Here is a 21174-nt window from a genome sequence, read left to right as displayed (position 1 = left end):
AATTCAGATTCAGATGAAGTCTACAAAACATTTAAAAACAGAGATATTATTTTAATCCTTTGTGTTGATTCTTTTGCTATTTGTCTTGTTTTTTTCTCTTTTTTTTTTTTTTAGATATTAGGAATCCTTTTATAGGACCTATTCCTATCCTGAAAAAAAGAATAAATTATCCCTTCAGAGAAGAGCATAACATCTGAGTGATACAGTACACCTTACCTTTAGAGAAGTTGGTTGGGAAAACACTATATATATTTTTTCTAAAACTTGGCTGCCCTTTCCTGCTAATAAAATCAGGCATGTTCTTTCCCATATCCACTAAGATGTTTGCACAGGATTCTGTTGCCAGTGCGAACAGTCATCCAGAGCTGGGGAAAGCCTAGTGAGTGATATGCTAAATTATCAAAAAGATGTTGCTCATCTGTGTTCCTTCATTTTGGTTTTTTTTCCCCAAATGTGAAATTTTTATAGGCAGGAAATGAAAAAATCAAAAACTGAATAGTACTTACAAAAATTAATTAAAACAAGTATATTGTTAGATAGTCCTTTTGCCCTTTTTAAAAAATCCCCAAATACTCAAACTTGCTTCTTCCATCCATTCCAGAATCATAACCCAAGGGGAGGAAAATATCAAGCTGCTTCTGGCTGTTAGTTTTCAGCTCTCATTGCTTTAACTCGGAGGGACACGTCTGGATCAGGGCCATCGTTTTCTATTACTCCATTTAGGCTTTGTTATTTTGACAGTACCGAACTGTGATCCGCTCTACCATGCATCACTTACGTTTGTCTCCTGCAATCATGTTTATACCAACAGGGCTTATTATTGATGGGATAGTACTTAGTCTGTTTAGTTTGTAAATGTCAGAGGTTTCTATGGTGATTTATTTAGGAAATTGTAAAGGTCACTTCAAATACTACTGTTTTAAAAATCAGACTTCTAATTTTAAAAACACATGAATGTTAAAATTAAAATTATAATGCTGGACTTTCTGCAATAAGAAAATTGCATATGTAACTACTTAAAAATGTCCCTTCTCTAGTCCTTATTAAGGTTGACTTAGGAGAATTCTCTGTGTTCATCAGTTGTTTATTGAGTACCTACCATGTACAAGACACTTTCTAGGGGCTCGTGTGGACTGGGAAACATAATAGGTCTGGTCTCTGCCCTCTTGGATCATGATCTTGTGGAAAAGACAGAAGAAAATTCCACCACATTATGAAATTGTAAGTGTGGTAAATATGTGATATCAGAAAGTATGTGACTAGGGAACCTAGTGGGCGGTGTCAGGGAAGGTTTCTTTGAGGAAGTGCCATTGGATCCCAGGTGTGCAGCATGAGTAAGAATTACTAAAGGAGGGGAAGGGGTCCCAGAATACACTACAAGCAGACAGAACAAGGCCTATAGAAGCTCTGAGGTGGGATGGAGCCTGATGTTTTTGAGAAACCAAAGGAAAGGCTGTGTAGCAAGCAAGCAGAGAGCACGTGGAGCAAGACTGATGCCGTAGTGAAGACCAAAGAGCTTGCAGGGCATCCCGGGTCTCCAAAGACCCAGCATTGGAGGGTTTCAAGGAAGGAGTGATCAAATTCACATGTTAAGAGAGTTACCCTCACACTGACATGGGAAAATGTTGGAGTGGCACTATCGTTAGAATTCTCTGTAATGATGAAAATGTTCTATGTGTTCCCTGTCCAGTAGAGTAGGCAAGGGCCACATCTAGCTACTGAGCACTAGTATAACCAAGGAACAGAATGTTTTGTTTAATTTTAATTAGTCTAAATTGAAATAGCACATGCTGTGAGAGTGAAAGCAGGAACCAGATAATTGGCCATTGCAGACTCAGAGGCAGGAGCTAGTGGTGGCTTGAGCCAGGATCATGCTGGTGAGACAGAGAGGCATAGGTGGATTCAAGAGATACATACGGGGAGTAAGATAAGTGGACTCCGATAACTCATTGGTTATGGGAGTGAGAGAGAGGAGTAAGGAACAACTACCTGATTTTTAGCATGTGCAGAGAGGAAGATGGAGACCAGAGCAGAAGATAAGGTTGAGGGGGAAAGATAATGAATTCTGTTTTCAACCTGTTCAGTTTTAGGTGCCCATGTTGACAGCCAAGTAGAGTTATTGGGTAGCCATCAGGGGAAAAAGTGTCTTGGTAGCTGCATAAATAGTGACTGACTTTTGTAAGTAATTACATACTTATGAGTATGGAATTAAAACAAATAAAGGTTTTATTTTTAAAAATAGATAAATAAAATTAGTTTTGGGGTATGAAACTTAAAAAGGGTATCTTGTGAAGGCTCAAATTTTCTGAATTCCAGGAACAATGTTTCAAATACATTGTGTGTCTGTTTTTGTAAACAAACATTCTTGAAAAATAAAAGTATTAATTCAAGCAGTAAGCAAAAGCATACATTTAGTGTTATGTGGTAGAGAGCAGGCAGATCCAGACGTGAGACCCTGTGTGGGTTCTGGAGTCAGTTGGCACTTACCAACGCCGTAATCTCAGATGGCCTCTCTAAGCCTCGTTTATCTCACTTTTAAAATGAGGATACCTATCCTACAGCTGCAAGATTGTTGGTAATTCCTGTAATGGATCTGGCATAACAAATGGCAGTGTGGGTGGATGGTAGGAATGGCATTTAAAAGGAAAAACTTCATCTCCTGTGTCTTCTTTTGAACTGCTCCCACCCCGTAAGTCTTTGACCCTTCAGATTGGTAGCACTAGCAAATATATCATATAGCAATAAAAGTAATAAAGGCAAGAACCTGGGGAGCTTCTTCTTTTATTTATTGCAAGCCATGTTTTTTAAAGATTTGCTAATACTTACAACTTTGACAGAATTTTATAGTATTCAGAACTAAAGCAAATAACTATTTATTTAAATATATACTGGGAAACATTTTAGTTTGGTATTTTCTACTAGAGAACCTGATTTTTAGAATTAGGGGTGATTATATATCTTTTATCTTCATGTTTGCAAAACTACTCTGGTAATTATTTAGAGTATATCACATTAGTTAAGAGCCCATCTGCTCATTTCAGAATATCTTTCTGAAAATAAGAGATTTGTTGGAATTTAAATGCAACATGGAGATGCAGTTGACATGGGATTTTGCATCCTCGTCACTAATGTGATTTTGCTGCATTATCTGAATTAAAAGCTGAATCACTCTAAAATTCATTTCCCTCTCTTTCCAGATCATGTATCAGTTGGAGGACTTGGGGACAGCTTTTATGAATATTTGCTAAAGGCATGGTTAATGTCTGACAAGACAGATCTAGAAGCTAAGAAGATGTATTTTGATGCTGTTCAGGTAACCTAATATTTAAATCATCTTTGTCACTCAGCTCTAACTTATAACTTGCATATTAATCAAGCTGTAATAAAAATATGGAGTACTACATGAGTGGGTTATAAAATATTTCCAGTTAGGTAGAGTTCAATATATGCTAATAAAATTATAACAATAGTAATCATACTTGATGTATCTATTTCTAATAGGACAGTTAAAAGTTTTTTATTTAATACATGGTTCAAACCTCAGTTAGGAGTCACATATCTGAAAAAGAGATATTCTTTCATGAGTATGAGTTCCCTCCTTAAAAGCACAATTAAAATTATGGAAGAAAAAATCCTGAATTTGTGTTCTGAATATTAACTAAGTTAAAATTGCCTAAGATTACAGACAGTCCCTCCCAGTGGCTACCTCCATGTGAAGTAAACTTGTCTCCAGAGATAGACAGCACTCTAAGAAGATCCACTTATATAAACCTGAACAAACTAGTGTTTAAGAGAAGATCATTAATAGTTGTCAACGATTCTTTATAATGAAGGAGGATTGAAAGGGAACAAATATGTGTTGAATTGCCTTCTGTGTGCTAAGCAGTAGCAGTGTTAGGTAGATACTTTAAATGAAGTAGTAAGGTGGTTTTTAGGAGTTTTTTTGTTTTTTGTTTTTTCTCACAGTACTTTAGATATCACTTACCCAGTTTTACAGATAAGGTTGCTGAACCTCAGAGACATTAAGTGTGAAACCAAAAATCCAGACTAAAATTTGTGTCAACACCTGTCCCTTTTGCTTCACCACCATGGATTTATTTGTGAATAAGAAATTCCATACTACCTTGAAATTTTTATTTACAGGTGGTAAGTTTGAAACTACTTAGCAAAGTCTATAGGAGGTGGCCAGTGTAAGAATAAACTAAGGAAAACCTCCAGTTAAGCCTTAATCAAAAATGAAAATACAGTTAGAAAGTAAGTAAAGTCAAGGCCGGGCGCGGTGGCTCACGCCTGTAATCCTAGCACTCTGGGAGGCCGAGGCGGGTGGATCGCTCGAGGTCAGGAGTTCGAGACCAGCCTGAGCAAGAGTGAGACCCCGTCTCTACTAAAAATAGAAACAAATTATCTGGCCAACTAAAAATATATATACAAAAAAAAAAAATTAGCCAGGCATGGTGGCACATGCCTGTAAGTCCCAGCTACTCGGGAGGCTGAGGCAGTAGGATCGCTTAAGCCCAGGAATTTGAGGTTGCTGTGAGCTAGGCTGACGCCATGGCACTCACTCTAGCCCGGGCAACAGAGTGAGACTGTGTCTCAACAAAAAAAAAAAAAAAAGAAAGTAAGTAAAGTCAAGAAGAAAATTATTGTATATATTATCGAATTTGTACCCAGCTTTTCAAGAACAAAATTTTTTAGCAGAATGATGTGCCTTTGTGATTGGTAAGTATTTTACATTGGAACTCTCATATATCATTAATAATTGTTATCAAGGCTTCTCAAACAATTTTGTAAAGTTGTAGTTAAGTCCTCAGAAAATTGACCTTTTTCTTGACTGCTTAGAGATTTTTTATAATCAAAAATAATTCATAGAAAAACATGGAAATTTGTAATCCCAGTGACATAATCATTGTAAAATTAGTCTTTCTAACAAGAGAGCTGGGTCATTTTGACCTAGGCTGATTTATTTATTTAAATATGAACGCAGCTTGCTTTGCTGTGGTGAACTAGATTGAGTATGACTTCCGTTTCCTCTCGAGATCAGTTGGGAGCTTCACTAAGCAAAGCACATCACGTAGAGGAACCAGGGCAGCTTAGTTAGAACGTGGGCCTTCATTTGGCACAGCCTTTATCAAGGCATGTGATGTACAGCAAACTAGGATATTATCCACACAGCATTTTCCTGGTTTATTTTTCCTCATTCCTGTGAGGTTTCAGGTTGTAACCTAGGAAACTCCTCTCCACACATTACGGTTTCCATTCTGTCATCCTCTAATGACCACACTGGCAGACGTTTTAATTATTCTAATCTGAAAGTGGCCCTCTGAGATTTTGATGTTATAAGAAAGGCAGCTTTAAAATATTCTTTGAAATATTTTCTACCAATTTCTCAAATAATACCCACATAACTTTTAGTGTATTGTGTTTAGATAAATCATTGATAGGAAAATCCATTAAGGACAAATGAAGTCAAAGTGTTTCCTCTTTCTCTTAATAGCAGAAACTAATTTTCAATCCACTGTATATTTTCAACTTAGAAAGCAAAGCTACAACTGAATTCCTAATTTTGAGAAGTAGTGCTATCTTATATAGCAAAGTTTCTTTCTGTAAGTTGTACTTTGAAAGATCATCATAATCAAGGATCGGATGCCCTACGTTGTTGTTCTGGGTAGCTGAGTTACTGGAGATATGGTTACTCAGCACTAGCTTCAAGGGGATTTTGGAAAACATTTAATCCCAGAGTGGTGTGTTTTCTTTGGTTGATTTCATAACAAAATACTTTTTGAGCTTTCAGCTGGCTGTCACGGCCCTATCTGGAGACTGCATGAAGAATCCACAGTGGTGAATGATACCTGGGCAGGGATTTATCAGACATTTAAGATTCTAAAGGCTTCATGAAACCAATTCTTTTTCAAATATAAGGATGAAATCACAAAATATGTAGCGATCTTTTTTCCTACTTAATTCTCTGAGCCTTGATACAGTTTTTTGAGCGCCACTAAATACCATCTATCCTGCTTTGTATTTATTTACATTTTCTGATGGCCACACACAATGTATTTATTTACATTTTCTGATGGCCAAGATTCGAAGGTCTTGGAATCTCACTGTAGTTAATATTGAGAAGTAGCAACTTGGTCAGAATCATGCCAAAAATAATATAGTATCTTATTTAGGATCCATAACAGGGTAATACTGTTTCTTTAAATCATGCTCAGAAGCTATTACTCTTGCCATGTAGAAAGTATAATTTCTTGGGTGATGAACAAGTATCTGCTTGAAGGATTTTATTGCAATTTGTGTTATGAGAAGTGTAAATAGCTAAGATGTTCAGTTGCATTAAATAAGAATGAAATATTAATGTAATAACTAAACCATCAATAAAATTAGCTTAACCACAGTTAATGAGCACAGTAGTATGTTCATTTATTTCTTACTATATTGGTTTCATCTGTTTATTTCTAATGAAAGTAGGAAAGGCTTTATCTGCTTGTATATTCATTTTCATTCATTCTTCTCTATTACAAGTTTTTTCTGTGCCTACCATTCCTAAAAATTCCTCTTTTTTGATAGCAGTGTCTAGGTATAGTCACAGTCATATCCTATGTCCTCCTATGAAGTAATTGGGCAGGGGGGAAGAGGTAAGCATTTTCTGTTAGAGTAATTGGAAATTAGTAATCCCAAACACACTTCATTTTTGCTTTTTAAAATATAAGGCTTATTTTATTTCTCTGTTTAGTTTAAAATAATACCAGTAGTCCTGGGACAGAAATAAAAGATGTTTTCTAAATCATTTTTGTAAATATGATCATTTCTCCCAAATGTAAAGATCTTTATTCTATATATTTTTTTTCACTGTATACTAGTGACCTTTTTTTTTTTTTTAATGAGATAGGATTTCACTCTGTTCCCCAGATTAGAGTGTAGTAGCATAATCATAGCTCACTGCAACCTCAAACTGTTGGGCTCAAGTGATCCTCCTGTCTCAGCCTCCCAAGTAGCTGGGACTACGGGCATGAGCCACCATGCCTGGCTAATTTTTTTAGTTTTTTTTTGTAGAGACGGGGGCCTCACTATTTCCCAGACTAGTCTTGAACTCTAAGCCTCAAGTAATCCTCTGACCTCAGCCTCCCAAAGTGCTGGGATTATAGGTATGAGTCATTAGTTTATGTTTTAATAGAATTATTAGGAAGGAATGTGATTCAAGTGTTACCCATTGGAGATGTAAATAATAGTGATAAATGACCTTTATCAACTACCACTTACAGTATTTGACTGCTTTATAAAGAAAATGTTGCAGAGGCCCCTTAGGAGATACTATCATTCCCATTTTATGGATAAGGATGCTGAGATTTAGGGATATAGTAAGCAAATTACCCACCCCCACAAATTACAGTGTCAGAGCTGGAATTTGAAGCCAAGTAGTCTGACTCCAGAACAGCTCCTCTTTGCCACTCTGTTTTGCCACCCTCAGAGCCTAAGGAAATGAAAGGAACAGTAATGCCACCAGCCTGGATCTCATACACAAATATGCTATGTTCCTATTTCCACTGCACCAGTGGCCTGTCTTTGAGAAGGGGGCAGCTTTTGGGGTATGAGGACTACAAGTGTTTGGTCATGGAACCAAGTAAAACCAACTGGGCTGACCCAATAACCTTAATTCTAACTAACCAAACAAGTAAGGCATAGACTAGAGGAAGAATACAGAAAGTGATAGCATAAAATTTCAGGTTGAATTGGATTTGTAACACCAAACTCAAATTATGAGTCATGTTTTGTTCTTTATTTTTTAACGTTGACTGTGTTTTTAGTATAAATTTGAGAAGAGATTACAAAATGTTTAAAAAAATAAGTTGTGTTTTTTTTTTTTCAGGCCATTGAGACTCACCTGATCCGCAAGTCTAGCAGTGGTCTCACTTACATCGCAGAGTGGAAAGGGGGCCTTCTGGAGCACAAGATGGGCCACCTGACCTGCTTTGCTGGAGGCATGTTTGCGCTTGGGGCTGATGGAGCTCCTGAAAGCCTGGCTCAACACTACCTTGAACTCGGGGCTGAAATTGCCCGTACCTGTCATGAGTCTTATAATCGTACTTGTAAGTACATGCTAGTCTTCATTTATAATCCAATCCCACGTGCTTTGATTTCATTCAGTAAGGAACTTTGTCATTGCTGCCATCAAAAGAATATCTACTATGTCTATGAAACTTGATCTTGATTAATATCTTATAGGAATTCATATTTTTACTTTAAAAGGCAAGGCTTTTCTACTTAAAAATATCTACCCCTTAGTTTGCCAAGAAACAAAAATCCAGGCCGCAAAAGCGGTAAGCCACCCTAATTTACTGAACTCTGCTTTTGCCAAATAACACTGGGTAAGGGTCTCTGTCCCAGTGCTGAAAGAAACTTAGCTTTTAATAAAACACTATTATTCTTCACTGTATCTTCATGAAATAGAATGAGTCTGGCTCCCTTTTTATAAAATAGGAATTTGAAACACAAAGATTAACTAGCCTTGTGTGACAAAATGACTTAGAATTGTCAACGACTGAGTTTCCTACTAACAGACAAGATGTCTCATGGTACCTTTCATCTACCTATTGGGTGCTAAGTAAATGAGGGTAAATGGGAAAAAAAAAAAAGATTGTTACCGTGTTCTAAAATGGTCTCTTTTAGATGACTAAATTTTAAAAGTATATTGAACATTATATATTATGTGGTGTTTACAGCTATTCCTTCAAATGATTGTCTTAGTATCTCTTTTGAATGTTAAGTACAGTCAGACCTCTGTATCCCTAGGTTCCACTCCACAGATTCAACCAACTGTGGATCAGAAATATTCTTTAAAAAAAAAAATGGATGGTTGTGCTGGGCATGGTGGCATGCACCTGTAGTCCCAGCTACTCAGGAGGGTAAGGCAAGAGGATCCCTTGAGCCCAGGACTTCAAAGGGAACCTAGGCAACATAGCAAGACTCTGTTTCTTTAAAAAGAAAAAATAGATGATTGCATCTGTACTGAACATGTATAGACTTCTTTTCTTATTGTTCCCTAAACAATATAGTATAACTATTTAAATAGCATTTACACTGTATTAGGTATTATAAGTAACCTAGAGATGATTTAGCATATATGGGAAGATATGCATAGCCTATATGCAAATACTGTGGCATTCTGTATAAGAGACTAGACTGAGCATCCCCAGGTTTGGGTATGCACTGGGAGTCCTAGAATCAAACCCCCACAGATACTGAGGGAAGCCTGAACTTTCTAGTTTCATTTAATTTACAAACACTAAGCATTGTCCAAGACAGTAACCCTTGTTCACCTTTGCATGTCTTTTAGTTATGAAATTGGGACCAGAAGCTTTCAGATTTGATGGCGGTGTTGAAGCCATTGCTACAAGGCAAAATGAAAAATACTACATCTTACGGCCAGAAGTTGTTGAGACCTACATGTATATGTGGCGACTGACTCATGATCCGAAGTACCGGAAGTGGGCCTGGGAAGCTGTAGAGGTGATGTTTTAACTTTCATATGTTTCTTATGGATAAATGTCTTAGGAAAAAATGTTCAGTGGTACCTATAAATCTGGCATACTGACTATTCTATAATTTTTAAAGCTTTTACCAGAGTTTTCTCCACTCAGGACTGTGTGTTTTCAGTTAAGTCATTCTATATCCCTGGCATTAGCTTTGCTTTATACAACAGTGATATAAATATACCTACTAGTAGACTTGGATATTGAAGGAGATATCCAGAAAGGCATATCATAAAATTAAGTTTGCATGACTATAGAAATAATGATCTCTTAATTCCACGAGGTGTTATGGCAACTTGGCGATATTCATCTCTGTTGTCTGGTTGAAGAAACCGCTACATGGTTTTTATCTATTAATCTCTGGGCTTTAAAAATGCTAGTATGTGCTTTTACTTAGAGTAAACTTGCTACTTAGATGTAACTTTTAGAAAGAACTTATAGAAGAATTGCTTTGTATAAGGATATTCCTTCACGAGTCTCAGGTTTCTCTGAAAATCTGTAAGGTTTCCACATGCCCGGTGTGGTGTGCTAATTGCCTGTGGCCTCTTGAGTCTCTTCCTGGAGGGTGGTGTGTCATCTTCCCGCACCAACCCAGTGCACTCTGTGTGCCACAGAGTCGCTCTGCAGGACGTGCATCAGACAGTGTCTGTCTGCTCATCAGACTTACTCTGGAAAGAGTGGCAGGGAGTTCAGGGGATAAGCACAAGCAAATGCGTTAATTACACTCTTTCATTCTCTGGCACTCTTTGTCAGAAAGTTAGCTATCTTTAAAAACTGTTCATTAGGAATGACTTCTCTCAGGAAATCTGAAATGAATATTGCCTTTGTGTAAAATTTCACTAATATCTTAGGAAGCCGTTCATGAATCTTGCTTATTACTCTCTTCATTTAGTGTGTGCCTTATCATTAATCATCAGTCATTTTAAATAACAGTGATTCTTCAGGCCTCTTTTTTCTTTTTTGCACAGTTTTCTAATTACATTTAATCATTCGTAATTGTAATTTCTTTAAATTTCTGTTTTTCTCTGAAAAAAATATGGTAAAATTAAGGTTCATCTAAGCTTTGGTGAAAGGGAATTATTTTGGTCTTGAATTGGCCAGCAAAGGAATTGAGTATCAGTTTAAGTTGAAAATATCAGAAATAATGTATTTCATCAAATCTAAAACACCATAATTTGGAAGAAGCATCATTATTTTATATGAATTGAATATCAGTTTAAATTGAAAATACCAGGAATAACATATTTCATCAAATCTAAAACACCGTAATTTGTAAGAAGCATCATTATTTTATATACGACTGAGAAAGAATAACACTGCCAATTAAATTATGACTTGCCAATTTTATAGATGTTAAAATGTGCAAATGCATGACAGCGAAGTGATCAAAAATGGGAAGTAAATCTCTTGCTAAGTGGGTTTGCTTGATTTTTCAGGGGAGTTATTTGTCTGTGAAATAATAAGGTTGGTTTTATGTGTTATGATTTTTATCCCTTGCCAAGTCCTTAGCAAAACGTACGATGTGAAATTGTTTCCCTGCATCACAACACAGTGTTCCCCCCGTTTTTGCTCCTAGAAACTTCTGCTAGAACCTGAGCTATAGCAAGGAATGCTGGGGACTCTTGCCCTTCTTAAAGCACAAAAATCCTAGACTTAGAAGGCAGCATTTTCTTTTCCCTGTGTTACATCCCTGTAGCCCCCTGGGTTTCAGTGGCAGCCCAAGTGGACAGTGCCCTTCACGCCGGCAGCTCCCACCTCCAGCCCAGTGCTTCTCGTCTGTTCTGACTCAGACTCAAGACCTCAGCTGGAAACCACGTCAGGAGAAGAAGGTGGGGGAACTTTTTCCCAGGCAGCTGGCCGTGGTCTGGGAAGTGTGGAGGAGTTAACAGCCCCAGGGGCAGCCCTCAGCTAATGAGGCTTTTGATTTGATAGATAACTGTCCTAGTCTTCCTTCTTTAAAGCATAATTCTGCAGCGCAGGCTCCGTGGTTCCAGGGGGTTTCCAGCAGCGGTGAGCCCCATCGCACACAGCTGTAACCCACTCGATGTATTTCATTGACTCTTCTGTCCCTGTTTCACTCTCCCCACTCACTCACTTCCTGATATCACCTCCCCAATAAACTTCCTGCATCCAACCCTTTTCTCACGTGCTGTTTTTAAGAGAACCCATCTAAAACATAGGGAATCTTAAAAAATCACCTCGTTCAGGCCTCTACTCAAAGACAAGAGCTCCTCTCCATCTCTGCCAAATGGCTGTTCCTCATCAATGCAGAGACTTTGCAGCAAAGGGGAGTGTACTGCCTCATGAAGTAATTCATTCCTTTTTTTAATGGCTGATGGTGTTAAAAAATTATTCCTTTTGAAGCCAGAATTTACAGAGTTCTGTGCTCTGCGGGGTACTGGGGGTTTTCTCTCTTCTATATTTTGGCTCCTCAGTTATCCGAATACAGCACATTCTGCCAGCCCTTCCCCTCCTGTTCCATCATTTCCCTCCACCTTCTTCTCCTGATGTGGTTTCCAGCTGTGGTCTTTCAGGGCTGAGCAGTGTGGCTCAAAAACTTCTCAGTGTGATTTCCCACAGCCTACAGTCCAACTTATTCTTTTAGTAGACTTATCAAACCTCTGGCTTACATCAAAATTATGGTCAGGAGATGTTACTACTACATTAGCTGCTGTAGAGTCACAACTGTTTTGTTCTGTAGTTTGTTTCAGCCATACTTGCAGCTTGTAAAGGATTTATAACCCACCTTCCTATCTTCAAACAAATTACTCCCTTCCCAGCCTTCTTTCATGGTATACTTGAAAAACCACCTTTCCGTGTATTCAACTTCTTAATAATAATGTAGAATAAGATTTGGAAAAGTATACAACCCAGCAGTACATCACTAGAGACTTCTTCCAGAGATTAACAGCAATCCATTAATCAGAGGTGTTCAAGCACTTGTGAGTCCACCTAACAGAAATAACAGCTGATACTTCTTTTGCTTTTTCTCAATAATGTCATGAAGAATTCTATTAAATTCCTTCCAACTAAATATCTGATAATTTACAGTATGAGATTTATCAGAATATTAATCATACATATACATTCATATAGATTATAATTATATAATCTGGTCCACAGTAGAGGATAAGCCTTATGTAGGGATTTTGAGGGGTTTTGTTTTTGGTTTTGTTTTGCAGAGACATTTTCCTTTGGTCTTCTAAACTTAACCTTTTCCACATGGACATTTTAACTCTCAAAGAGTGATTTGTCTTCCCCCTTCCTGTTTCCAAACTCTGATGTGTTCATGGTGCCTGATTCTCTGTGTTCTACCCTTGAGTTCAGACCGAACTCAAGCAGACGGCGTTAGTAGCATTATTCCTTGGGATTCACTCTTGGAAAGCTCCATGGATCAGCTGTTTATCTAATCTGGTAGATGAGAGAATGCTTTTCTATCCTCAGTAATGCTTTCTGACTTAGATATAACTCATGCTGCTCACACACTTTTCTTACCCCCCTTCCCCAAGTACAGTCACTTGGGGTCAGGTTTGTCTTTCATCCTTTATTTAGAGCTCCAGTCACTGTAAACATTCTCCTATCCTGTTCTCTGCTATTAGCACTTCCCAGTCACATATGGTCATTAACTATGTAAGCATTTATACAAAATCAAGGTGGTCCCTGTGCCTAGAAGCTGAGAGTCCCAAGAACGGACTGTAGTGGAATGCTGATTGGTCAGACTGTGCTGTCCAGACACGTGACTGCTTCCACTGTGAGACACCCACAGAATCCGGGCCTATTCTAAGGGCCCAGGAAAGCTACTTGTACCCAGTTTCACATTCCTGAAGTCTTAAAATTTAGACTTTTGGCATGAAGGGGATAAAAAGATTCTTTGGCATTTTTCCTTTTTAAAAAAAAAAAAATTTAATTTACCAAAAGCCTCAAAAAATGAAATTTGCTAGGCCTCTGTAAACCTCTGAAAAGCCCATCACCATGCTAGCCATTTTTTCATCCTGTTTCATTTTCACTTACAACCCCACGTTGAGAAGGATGCTGCCTGAGATAAGGAGTCTCTGGGACTTGGCTCCCCACTCAAAATTTTTGGTTGTGTTCTTGACTGCTATAGCTTCCCCATCAGGACTCGTGGGGAAACAAGAATGAGATGAGCGAACTAGAAAGAAAGACCACTGGGCTTTGTCCACCCCAAATGCAACTCTTTTTCTATAACATAAAAGGAGCTTATAGAAATTTCTGTGGGGAAAGGGGGTGACTGTTTGTCATCCCTGGCCTTCTCATTCGCTTATCATGAAAGAACCTCAAGGGAATAGCCAAGAAAAGGTTTTGTGGTTAGAATCTAGTTAAGGAAATGTCTGGAAATGGGGTTTCATTATGTTCCCATAACAAGCTTGCCCATTTCTTCTAAATCCTTATTTTTCTCCCATTTTTACAAATAATTTTTTGCCTACTCCATGTATCTGGTATTTGACTTTTTATCAAAAAGGAAGGAAGGGGAAAAATAATAGGACTTGAAAGTTTTTATCTCCAGGCGTGTCCCCCTTTTGGCACATTGTCTGCAACTTAGAATTTAATCGAAGCTTCTTTTTAAGTCGATTGTTCTTATTTTCCCGGGAGCTTTTAAAAAGTACCAAATCATGAGGCATTTTCCTTATTTTCTTTATTCATGTAGCCTGCTGGTCAGATTTTCTTTAACCTGGTAATTAAATGCTTCTCCTCATAGCCCCTGTTCTCTCCCTTCTGCCCTCCAGCCCTGATGTGAAAAATCAATATTCTCATTATCAGTATCTGCAGATGGAAGCTGAGCTGTCAGTGCAGCATCAGGAGAAACCATGGCTGGTATTTGCCTTCTCTCTCCTCTTTCCTGGGCTCTGCATTCTTAGAGCCTTATTTCCCTCCAAAACCCTTTTCTAGCCAATTAAGATTTTTCGCAACAAATATGGCAAGGTTGAGAAAAATGAAAGAAGATGGCAAGGTTAAATGGGAGAAAAATGGTATATAATTATACATGTAAAAAAAGAGGGACAGAATTAGGATTCATAAGAGAAAACTGAAAATAAATGAGGAAGACATGAGAAACTAAGAGTAACTTTATCTTGTTTGTATTTTCTTCATTTCATTATAAAATATTTTAGGGTTTTAGACCTAAACTGTTATTTTTCTCCACAGTCTATGACTTAGAACCGGATTTCAGATGGTAATTTTTATACAATGGAAATTTTTATTTGGCCATACAATCAATAGGATTAGTAGGATGTGGTGAGCAGAAAATAATTTTCCTAGAGGTAAATATGCCTGGTAACCAGCAAAGCAGCAAATGTAATTTCAAAATCCAAATACTGCACAGAAATCCAACTCACAATGAATTAAAAACTTAAGCATAAGACCTGAAACCATAAAATTCCTAGAAGAAAAAACTGAGAAAAAAGCTCCTTGACATTGACCTTGGCAATGATGGTTTGGATTTTTTGCAACAGCACAGGCAACAAAAGCAAAAATAAACACATTGAACTACATCAAACCAAAAAGTTCCTGTATACCAAAGGAAACAATCAGCTAAACCAAAGGAAGCCTACAGAATGGGAGAAAATATTTGCAAACCATATATCTGAGAAGGGGTCAATATCAAAAGTGTATAAGAAACTCTTACAATTCAACAGCAAAAAAAAAACAAACCACCACCCAATTTCAAAATTGGGAAAGGACCAGAAGAGACATTTTTCCAAAGACAACATACAAGTGGCCAACAGACACATGAAAAGATGCCGAGTATCACTAATCATCAGGGAAATGCAAATCAAAACCACAATGAGATATTACTTCACACCTGTTAAAATGGCTATTATCAAAAAGTCAAGAGATAATCAGTGTCCATGAGAATGTGGAGAAAAGAGAGCCCTTGTGCACTCTTGGTAGTGATGTAAAATGTACAGCCATTATGGAAAACAGTATGGAGGTTCCTCAAAAAATTAAAAGTAAACTACCATATGATCCAGCAACCCCACTTCTGGATATTTATCCAACTACACTCTTATGTTCATTGCAGCTTGATTAACAATAGCCAACATATAGAAGCAACCTAAATGTCTATCAGTGGATGAACAGATAAAGAAAATATGGTATATATACACAATGGAATATTAGACAGTCTTTAAAAAGAAGGAAATGCTGTCATTTGTGACAACATGAATGAACCCAGAGGACATTATACTAAGTGAAATAAGCCAGACACATAAAGACAAATACCATATGATTTCACTTATATGTCGAATTTTTAAAAAGTTGAACTCATAGTAGCAGAGAGTAGAATGGTGGTTATCAGGGACTGGGGGTTGATGGAGAAGGGGAGATACTGGTAAAAGGGTATGAATTTTCAGTGATAAGATGAATAAGTCCTGGAGACCTGCTATATAGCACAGTGTCTATAGTTAATAATAGAGTGTGAGTAGATATTAAGTGTTCTCACTACACACACACACACACACACACACACAGTAACTATGTCAGATGCGAGGTGATGGATATGTTGATTAGCTTGATTGTGGCAGTCATTTCACAATGTATGCATATCATATCAAAACATCACATTGTATACTTTAAAATACATACAATTTTTATTTGTCAAATCATACACCAATAAAGCTGGAAAAAAGTAAAAAAAATAAAGAAAAATAGAAACAAAGAAAAGAAATATAGTGGGCTTCTGGAAGAAAAAAAAAAACACAAACAGCAGTCAATACAGTGGCAGCTGACAAAGTAGAAGGCAGTTGTTGTTACCTGAATTTTCATCCCCACGCTGCCCAACCCATTTCTTTTCCAAATGCTCATGCTCAGACATCTCCAGAGATGTAGGATCATTTCTCCGTAGATAGCTGTCAGTGGATTCATCCCATCTTCTTCCATACAAGACAAAAGAAAAGAAAAAAGATATTTTAGGAATAGATGCCAACCACATTTTTCACTGCCTTTCATTTTCTTCTTTTAGCTCTGTCACCAATATCACTAATTAATACCCTACAATCAAGTTTCAAGAAATAAAATGTTCTGATTATAGTGGCAGCTGTTTTCAGTCCAGTACACTTTCTCAACCAGTGGTCTGTAATCTTCATTGACATTAAAAATCTCTATAGACCGGGATCAGCAAACTTTTTGGGTAAGAGCCAGACAGTATTAGGCTTGGGGGCCATACAGTCTCTGTTGCATCTACTCAACTCTGCCATTGTTGACAAACAACCACAGACAATATATGAACAAAAATGAGTGTGCCTATGGTTCAATAAAACTTTATTTACAAAAATAAACAATAGGCTGGAGTTAGCCTGTGGTCCGTGGTTTGCCAAATCCTGCTCTAGGCCATAGGAGGAAATGGTAGAAATCAGTGAAAAATTATTCCAAAACTAAATGTAGAAGTGTTTCCAGTTAGGGTAAGATATGTTGTCTATGTGTTCTTTGACTTTTCATGTTTTATATTTGCATTTATAGTTTATGGTTTTTACATTTTTTACCTAAAACTGTTACAAGCTTTCATTCAATTGGAATAGAATTTTTTGAAAATCAATTTTATCTGCATTTGACAGTCTAATAAAAATCAGTGACAATCAGTTTACTGAAATGTGACCATTTTTTTTTGCTCCTCTTTGTAATTTAGGCCCTGGAGAGTCACTGCAGAGTAAATGGAGGCTATTCAGGCCTAAGGGATGTTTACCTCGTTCGTGAGAGTTATGATGATGTACAGCAGAGTTTCTTCCTGGCAGAGACACTAAAGTAAGCGGAAATTATCCTGAAACTATGCGGCTGAGCTACCTGGACAGATCTTCCTTGTAGATGTCTTTATCGTGAACACATTCCAATAACATTAAGTATGACTGATTCAGAATGCCATTCTACATACATGGCCGTAATTTCAGGTGTATTTTCAGTAATTACTAATTTGATGACTAGGGACAGCTTTATTTGGTTCCCGTACACTAACACCAAAGCACAGAATAGCTTCTTTACCCCACGAGTAAATCCTGAGGGGAGGCACTCAGGGTTTTGATATACTTGACTATTGTCCATGGTTCTCCATAAGATGAATGGAGACATTAATGTGGTTTTTGCTGTGTCTTTACTGCCTGACCTAGTCTCATATTTCTCTCACCAGATATTTGTACTTAATATTTTCTGATGACGATCTTCTTCCACTGGAACACTGGATCTTCAATACCGAGGCACATCTCCTCCCTATACTCCGTGCGGATAAAAAGGAAGTTGAAGTCAAAGAGAAATAAAAAGACATTTTATATTTTACTCTGCTCCATTCCCTTCACTGCATACCTTAATAATTCCTTTCCTGGTTATCAGGCACATGATGAACTTTTATTAATAGGTCTGTGATTATTCTAAGTTCTTAAATTGTTTTGCAGTCTTTTATGTTTATTATCATAGGCATAGATGGACCTAAATTCCTTACTGTATCCTTTATTATTCAGCCAGTGGATCCACCATTTTTTTTTGTTTGGTTTTTGTTTTTAAATAATCTGTTATCTCTGGAGTTGGTGAAGGTGTAATATCATTAAACTGAATAGAATGGTATAGTAATGACGTCTTAACTACAATTTGATTTGACTGCAAAACTTTTTCCTCCTCTATGAGGAGATGATGTCTGCTTTAAGCTGTAATGTTTTGCCATGTTGCAAAAAGCCATAATAATAAATTAAGTATTAAAAAAGCTTTTCCTTTTCAATTTCATGTTAATCTGGTTTGTCTATCCACAAGAGACAGATCTTATAACTGTGACAGCCTCTTTATGCGGGTCTATCATTATTTGATAGAATGTCTTCTAAAATACTTCACTCACATTGTAATTCAAATTAGAAAGTCATTCTAAAAGGATCATCTCATGAAGACCTCATTTCATCAAAACTGCAGTATATTTTTGTTGGTTAATTATATTAGTTTTTCCTAATTTGTGAATTTGTTAATTTTACTATAAATGCCCTGTGTCATTTCTGGATCATGCATGTTAATTTCTTACATTCCCTACTACACAGCAAGGTGAGCTCTCACGTTTTGCAGAACTCTGTCATTGAAGTACATTTTGTTAAAGAGAAATAGTATAACTTTTAATGTATTAGTTTTTGCTTTTAACTGACTATATGAAGAAATTGGTTCTAAGAAGAGGGTGAGTATTTCATATGGCTTTTAGCTCATTTGTTTTTATTTCATCTGTATTTTTTTTTCTTGAGAAAAGCATTCTATTTGGTTCCGATTTTTCAGATTTGAAAAATGCCCTTTCTCAAATGTAGTAAATTATTTCATTTCCATGTATGAAAGCAGGATTTGACTCTGTGAAAAAAGCTTTACCAATTCATTTCTTCATGGTCAATTACAGAAAATCTAATAAACTTTTAGGCCAAATAAGAATACAGTATATTTAGTATGGTTAAATTCAACATAGAGATCCCAACTTAGAAGCAACATATAGAAATGGTCACTCCCAACCCCCACAATCCTGCAGTAGATCAAAATAATGATATGATTCTTCTAAACATTAAGTTTTGAAATATGAATGGTTTTCCCAAGAGTAGATTTGGTGACACCTTATGTTTTCTTATCATATTGGTTCATTTTATATATGTATATTTACATGAAAGGGCTAATATGATGATGCATATTCTGAAGTTGAAAGACTTTGACCACCATCTCAATTTTCAACCTGGAATGGTCAGACAGATCAGTGCAACCCCGTGGATTAAGCTGAATCGTATAACACTGCTGCACTTGTAGTTTAAAAACTGTCCAATGTCAGCAGTTTCATATGGTTCAACCTGATATTTTTAAGACAATTATTTTCTTAGATCTCAATAGACTTAATAGCTTTAGCTATTTAAGCTTTTGAAAATATTTCAAAAGATTTCCTTTGACAGGGCCACCTGTGTGATCTGCCTTTTTTTTTTCAATATTGTACATTGGTATATGTCAAAGAAAAAATTAGTAAAATTAGTGAATGAAAAAGATTCTTCAGTACATCATTATTGCCATGTTAATGAGTCTCTGTTATCCAGAATTACTTCACCCTCTCATATCTTACCTCACCTAGTGAATGAATAGATAACAAGAGCCCCTTGTTCCCAGGACTTTAAGGCAAAATACAAAAAATGATTGCCAAAATTGGGCGATCATTCTGTGAATGTCCTTGGACTAGCAATTTTAATTGTTCCTTTTCTTGCTTTTCAATTTTAATTTAAGAGCACAAAGCTGATAAGTATTTCTGCAGCAGGTAGAGTATCAACATCAGGTTGTGTATACACACTGCACTATAATGTACCTTTCGTATCCTGGTATAAGTAGACAAGAAGCTGTACTACATGTTGCTGTCTCAATGGCAAGAATAAAGTTTTTGCAATTCTAGAACTTGGATTTTTAAACAAAAGTCCCAAAATACCAAAAATTTAAACAGATAGATTAATATTATGATGATGTAATTGAATTAAAGTTATATTTTGTGTTAATTATTTTAACAACAGAAATCTTTAAGTAGAAACTTTTTCATTTTCAACCTGTGCAGTTAAATTTATACATGTATTCACATCCTGAAAGATGAACAACAGCACTTAATTTTGTGTTTATGCAATGTTTTGACATACTTTGTGCAATTATTAATAATATTACACACGTTAGTTGTCTGGCAATTTACAGAACTCAGTGACTTTCATGTGTACTACCCATTTTTTATGCTGATTGCTTTTGATTTGTACATAAATCCATTCTGTCATTTCCAACTTTATATAAATCTCTAATGTAATGGGAAACATAATAGATTGACACATAATTTTTAAAAATTATATTTGTAAAATTTCTCTATTGTGAATAAAGTCTTTTACTATATCTCCTCATTTGTTATATTTTTCTCCTTTTAAGTAAGCTTCTTATATCTAGGGGTAAGTGCATACAGTAGGAATGGAAATATTAGATCCTAGTAGCAATTCCATAGTACACCTAGAAAATCTTAACAAGGAAACATTTCCCATTTGAGAAACTTTATATCGAAAATGATTTTGCATATACAATCTTTGGTTAGTCAAGTATCTTTATTAAAGGTCTAACATATGTTCAACACTAGGACATGAAGGATGGAGGTATTAGTGTCAGAAATAGCATAAAGTATGATCCCCGTAAGTTTACAGTCCAATTAAGGTCCAGTAACCCCACTCCTCAAACCAAGACAAAAACAGCATTAAAACAGCATGTTAGGTCAGGTGCGGTGGCTCACATCTCTAATCCTAGCATTCTGGGAGGCCGAGGCAGGAGGATCACTTAAGGAGTTCAAGACCAGCCTGAGCAAGAGTGATACCTCATCTCTACAAAATAGAAAAAGATAAGGCAAGCATGGTGGCACGTGCCTGTAGTCCCAGCTACTCAGGAGGCTGAGGCAGGAGGACCGTTTGAGCCCAGGAGTCTGAGGTTGCAGTGAGCCATGATGACACCACTACACTCTACCTGGGGCAACAGAGAGAGACTCTGTCTGAAACAAACAAACAAAAAGTGTGTGAAAGTATAAGTTAAATTCTGCTTTAGAAGTTGAGGGGAGCAGGAGGTCCATAGGATTTGAGTGGTCAAATAGGCTTAATGAAAAGAGAGAACTTATGCTACAGGAGAGCCTCCA

General features: G+C 36.7%; 1 protein-coding gene across 1 annotated transcript in view; it reads left to right on the top strand.

Moving 5' to 3' along the window:
• Positions 1-20396, top strand: part of MAN1A1 (mannosidase alpha class 1A member 1) — a 160519-nt gene extending 140123 nt beyond the window's left edge. Inside the window, exons 8-12 of the mRNA XM_045544273.1 lie at positions 3198-3313; positions 7871-8090; positions 9338-9510; positions 17176-17291; positions 17671-20396. Of these exons, the coding sequence (XP_045400229.1) occupies positions 3198-3313; positions 7871-8090; positions 9338-9510; positions 17176-17291; positions 17671-17797 (752 nt within the window). The 3' untranslated portion in view covers positions 17798-20396. The remainder of the gene's footprint in view (positions 1-3197; positions 3314-7870; positions 8091-9337; positions 9511-17175; positions 17292-17670) is intronic.
• Positions 20397-21174: the final 778 nt, after the last annotated feature.

This window comes from Lemur catta, chromosome 2 (assembly GCF_020740605.2).
Source record: "Lemur catta isolate mLemCat1 chromosome 2, mLemCat1.pri, whole genome shotgun sequence".
NCBI classification, from domain to species: Eukaryota; Metazoa; Chordata; class Mammalia; order Primates; family Lemuridae; genus Lemur; species Lemur catta.
The sequence above is the reverse complement of the archived record's forward strand: the minus strand, read 5'-3'. Positions and strand labels throughout refer to the sequence as shown.